The following is a 4,891-nucleotide window of genomic DNA, read 5'->3' as shown; positions in this document are numbered from 1 at the left end:
CACACACACACACCCAACATCAGTCTCCGAAGTCATGGGGACCAGGATTTGATCCCCACAAGTCCCCACGAGGCTGCATTTTCCTGAAAAATCGTCCCCACCAAGTAGCAGAAACAAGGGCACACACACAAACACACAAATATGTACACATATATGCACATCAGTTTAGATTAAAGAGCATCAAAACATAAAACAGAGCAAACAAGATTTGTTTTTAAATTAATGGATGAGGGAAAGTAGTTTTGTTATTGAGGAAACTGAAAACCTCATCAAACAGTTAATACTATTATTTAACACATTTTGTTAAATGTCATTTTCTTTTCAAATATGTATTCATCTGTTTATTTTATCTAAAAACCAGTGAGTCCTATATTTCAGGTTTGTAACGTTTAATTGTTTTGTAGTGTTTCATTAATCTTGGATATTTTCTTTTTATATCATTTTTAACATTTTAACAGATTTGTGGTCAGTTTAAAAATGGCGTTTGAAATAACAAGCACCATGCAAACAAAAAACAAAACTTATTGGCTTCTTTTGTGAAATGACATCATAGATCAAATTTTAAAAGAAAACACATTTTTCAGTATTATGTTGAGATAGGCAGTATATTAGTTTTTTTCTGACAAACCCTGCAGGCACAAATGTTTGAAAAAACAATGCATTGAAAAAGCATTTTTAAGCTATRTTTGCAGAATTATTTGGCCTGAAAAACTCACATTGTCACCTTCAGCAGAACTAAATTCAGCTCCTCTCAGCTTGTGACAATTTCTGAGTTTCTGCCTCTAAAAAAGGTTAGTTTTTAGTCTTTATAAATAACAACTCATGGCAAACAAATGTTTTTTTATGTTTACTGGACAAATGCAGCCTGTTTCAATGATTTTTTAAAGAGTTTCCTTGCAGATCTTCCTTGCAAGCCAAATCTGTGAAGTTTTCATAATTTTTCCACATGAATCTGTGTAAACGTCTCTCCAGCTGTATGAGAACTGGTACCGAGGGCAGCCTGACAGCTACTTCCTGTCTGGAGAAGACTGTGTGGTGATGGTGTGGCATGACAGCGGACGCTGGAGCGACGTCCCCTGCAACTATCACCTGGCATACACCTGCAAGAAAGGCACCTGTGAGTTGCATCAATGCCAGCATCAGAGCTTTAACTCCCTCTTCTGGTCGCTTCAGCTTGTCTCAACTCTCCCAACAGCCTCCTGTGGGCCACCACCAAAGCTACCAAATGCTTCCATCTTTGGGAAGCCTCGGCACAGGTACGAGACGGGTGCAGTCGTGCGTTACCGCTGCACAAAGGGCTTCCAGCAGAGACTAAACCCTCTGATAAAGTGTCTATCTGGAGGCCAATGGCAGAGACCACAGATCCGCTGCACCCCTGGTGAGATTTAGAATATAAGTCTGAAATAAAATCACCTTAGTTATTCAGTTAGTGCTGGATACGGAAAAGAATGCTATAAACACAAAATGAACTTTTTTTTWAAATCCTCAGAGGCTGGAGGAATGATGCAGCATCCTGACGAGTTGTCGCTGATCGACAGCAACTTTGCAGCTGCTGAAAATGAGCTGGAAGCCACTAAAGAGACGCCACAATACTGGGACATCAAGTTTTAAACATCTGCTGTGTTTTTTGTCTTATTTTTTACAATTTAGCAACGTGGTAATATGTACTTTAAACGGGACAAAATGAACCACAGATCCAAAAGGACCCAAAATAAAACATGTTTCAGTCATGTTAAACATTCCTATTTAGTCCATGTGGAGATTTATTACAATGACTTAATAGAAGGTATGACTTGTTAGACTCCGATGGCCTGCAGGAAAAACATTTTTGAACTCTGAATTGTGAATTGTTCTTATTAACGTTTTATATTGTGCTTTTTGTTTCAAAAGCCTTGATCAAAATGGTGCTAAAGTCTTCCAGACACATTTTACGCGATAGAAGTTTGTGGGTTTTTTTTTATTGTTCCTGCTTCAGTTAAGAATCGTTTGACTCCAAAGTGCAAGGAGAACTTTATTAAACAAATGATAAATAAAATGTTTGTACATATGTTGGTTTTCAGACCTGAGGTCCACAATTTTCTGAGAGAAAACTCTGTTGTCAAGCAGACACTGTTTTGTTCGTTGGCTTTATGTTGTAATAAAGTTTTGTAGAACAGAACAAAGAATAAATCATTTCCATAATTTCTCCCTTTGACACTTTGTGTGTGTGTGTGTGTGTGTCCTTGTTTTTTCTACGTCGTGGGGCCCAGTTTTAAAGAAACAGCCTCGTGGGATCCGGGTGCTCCTTGTGGGGACTTCAGAGGCTGATTTTGGGTGTGAGGGTTGGGTTTAGGACCAAGGTGTGAATTGAGTTTAGGTTAGTTTTAGGGTCAGGAAGGTACCTGTGAGGTTAGCCTTAGGGTTTGTGGTCAGGGTTAGGATATAAAATTACCAAAAAATGAATGGAAGTCAAGGGACGGGCCCCACAAGGGTATAAAAACAAGTTTGTGTGTGTGCATGCTTTATTGTGTGTATGCTTTATAAACAATCACACCGTTTATCGCCATTTGTATCATATTTGCTACGCAGGATTCTGTGACCTATATTTTATCAATGTGGTCAATATTTTCCTCAAAAACCTGTTGTATATCATTTGAGACCTGTATTCTGCCCTCTGGTGGAAGATCAATGTACTGCAGGGAGTGGAACTTTTTTTTTTCCTTTTCAAAATGTCTGCAGACACGAGGTCATCTACACATTTTATTTCAGGAAAACGTTTGCAAATTTTGGAGACGTTATGGTAAGAATAACATCAATATTGTTTGTAATTTTTTATAAATACTTTCTGTGTTGAAACAATACGGAAGCGTGTTGCTATCAGGCAGGAAAAAAAAAAATCCGAGCGCTATCACGTTATAACGTGATACGTATCTTGTTAAAACGTGATACGTATCACGTTTTAACGAGATACGTATCACGTTTTAACGAGATACGTATCACGTTTTAACGAGATACGTATCTCGTTAAAACGTGATACTATCACGTTAAAACGTGATACGTATCACGTTTTAACAAGATACGTATCACGTTATAACGTGATAGCGCTCGGATTTTTTTTTTCCTGCCTGATAGCAACACGCTTCCGTAAAACAATGCTTATTACTTAAAAATATTTTTATTAGTACAGTTAAACGGTGTTAAAAATTTGTGTATCAAACTTGATACTGCAGGTATATAAGGTGCTCCAGTCCTGAATTGTCATGTGACATTTTAGTAATTTTAGTACAACAGTATTCTTGCCACAATAAAACACACAGTATTTTGGATGATTGATTAATTACTGAAATGCCATTTGAAAACACATTTTGGCTAATATGATAATAGATGGCAATTTTTTTATAAAGTGTAAGGTACTGAACAAGGACAGAAACTGTATTTGTGCCTACCACGAAGTGAAATAAATGGCTGTAAAAAGTTCATTGTAAAAAAAAGATTAAGTAAACTTCCCAGAGTGTTCTAAACTTGTTAAAAGTTATGGGCAAAACTGTCTTTTGTTTCTTAATTTAACTTTGTTGTGAGCAAAATGTTTCCAAAATAGCCCAGTGTATCAGATTTGATACAAAGAATATATCATAAACAAAGATTGATTTTGTTTAAAGGCCCAATAAACATGTCATTTCTAAAAAATGTGAATTTTCTGACTATAACAAAATTTCTTTTTATTTCAAAATGTGCAGCAAATTCAGGACATTCACATTAGCATTAGCATTTTTCTATTTCTGGATAACCTTTAGCTCTTTATAGATAGCCTTTTGCTACATTATACAAACGTTTTGCTATGTTTAGTTTATTTTTTTCACTACCCTCATAACTTTTAGATCCTGTTTTGCTCATTTTAGTTCATTTTTTACAATTCTGCTTCATATAGTTTATTTTCCTAGCTTTAGCTTCAGGCACTCTGTTTAAGCTTTTTCAGCAAATTTCAGCAAACTAATTCAGCTCTCAGCATTTACAGTTTCTCCAGTTAAATTTGTATGAGTCAACTTTATAAACAGACTGTATTCTTATCTAATAGAATTCCAGCCTCTTAGAAGTATTTATTTATATTTATTTATTTGAGGATGAATTTATCTTGGAGAGTTTATAAAAAAAATTTAATGAATTTCTGGCTTCTTAACAGAAGCTGCAGCACAGATGGAGATTTTGCCACCAGATGGCATCATGGTGTCATGTTCTGCTAGACCTGATGAGAAAGCATCATCTCTGTGCTGATGGAGCTCCAGGGATCTACAAGTACCTTATTATTCACAACAAGCTCCTAAAAGGTAATTTTTTCTAAAAGAGACGCTTATATCAGAATAATATCTCAAGGGTGACGAGTAATAAAAGGCCATAAGGGGTATTAAAAGGCAATGTTTTGATGGAAATTTGTTTCTTTGTTTTCTTTTTGTAGCCACAAATTCTTTTTTATGCTCACATTTTAATATAAGTGCATAAAAATGTCTCATTATTACAGCTGGCTTTGAATTTACAGGTTTTTGTGGGTAATGTTACAAAAATCCAATGCATTTCACGTAAAAGATGCTTTTTTTATCAGCCAAAATACAATATATAATTTTTATTTAAAAAGACTAAAAATGAGCCATTTATTGGATTTATGTAAGTATTTTTGAGCTTTGTTTTCAAGTTAAATGTTAAGTTAACTCAGTTGTTTAAGTTGTTGTCAAAAGAAAACGTGTGTGAAACCAAAGTGCAATTCCAACATGTTCTTTTTTTACAATGATTTATCATCAAATTTCTTCAGTAAATTATCAATTATTGAAGTTTTTAGAGGGGGATTCTTCTGTTCTATTAAATTATTCCCATGACAAATCCCTTTTGAGTGTTAAAATTACAAAAGTGCAGACAAATC

The 4,891-nt window shown here is 35.1% G+C and overlaps 1 protein-coding gene across 1 annotated transcript in view; it reads left to right on the top strand.

The window, feature by feature from the left end:
* The window catches only part of LOC106518125 (aggrecan core protein), a 20,186-nt gene extending 18,001 nt beyond the window's left edge, over positions 1-2,185 (top strand). The window contains exons 12-14 of the mRNA XM_014009242.1: positions 973-1,117; positions 1,196-1,378; positions 1,490-2,185. Of these exons, the coding sequence (XP_013864696.1) occupies positions 973-1,117; positions 1,196-1,378; positions 1,490-1,611 (450 nt within the window). The 3' untranslated portion in view covers positions 1,612-2,185. The remainder of the gene's footprint in view (positions 1-972; positions 1,118-1,195; positions 1,379-1,489) is intronic.
* The last annotated feature ends 2,706 nt before the right edge of the window (positions 2,186-4,891 follow it).

The sequence above is a fragment of the Austrofundulus limnaeus genome, unplaced genomic scaffold (genome assembly GCF_001266775.1).
Source record: "Austrofundulus limnaeus strain Quisiro unplaced genomic scaffold, Austrofundulus_limnaeus-1.0 Scaffold56, whole genome shotgun sequence".
Classification (NCBI taxonomy): domain Eukaryota; kingdom Metazoa; phylum Chordata; class Actinopteri; order Cyprinodontiformes; family Rivulidae; genus Austrofundulus; species Austrofundulus limnaeus.
Note: the sequence above shows the minus strand (reverse complement) of the source record. Positions and strands in the feature narration are given on the sequence as shown.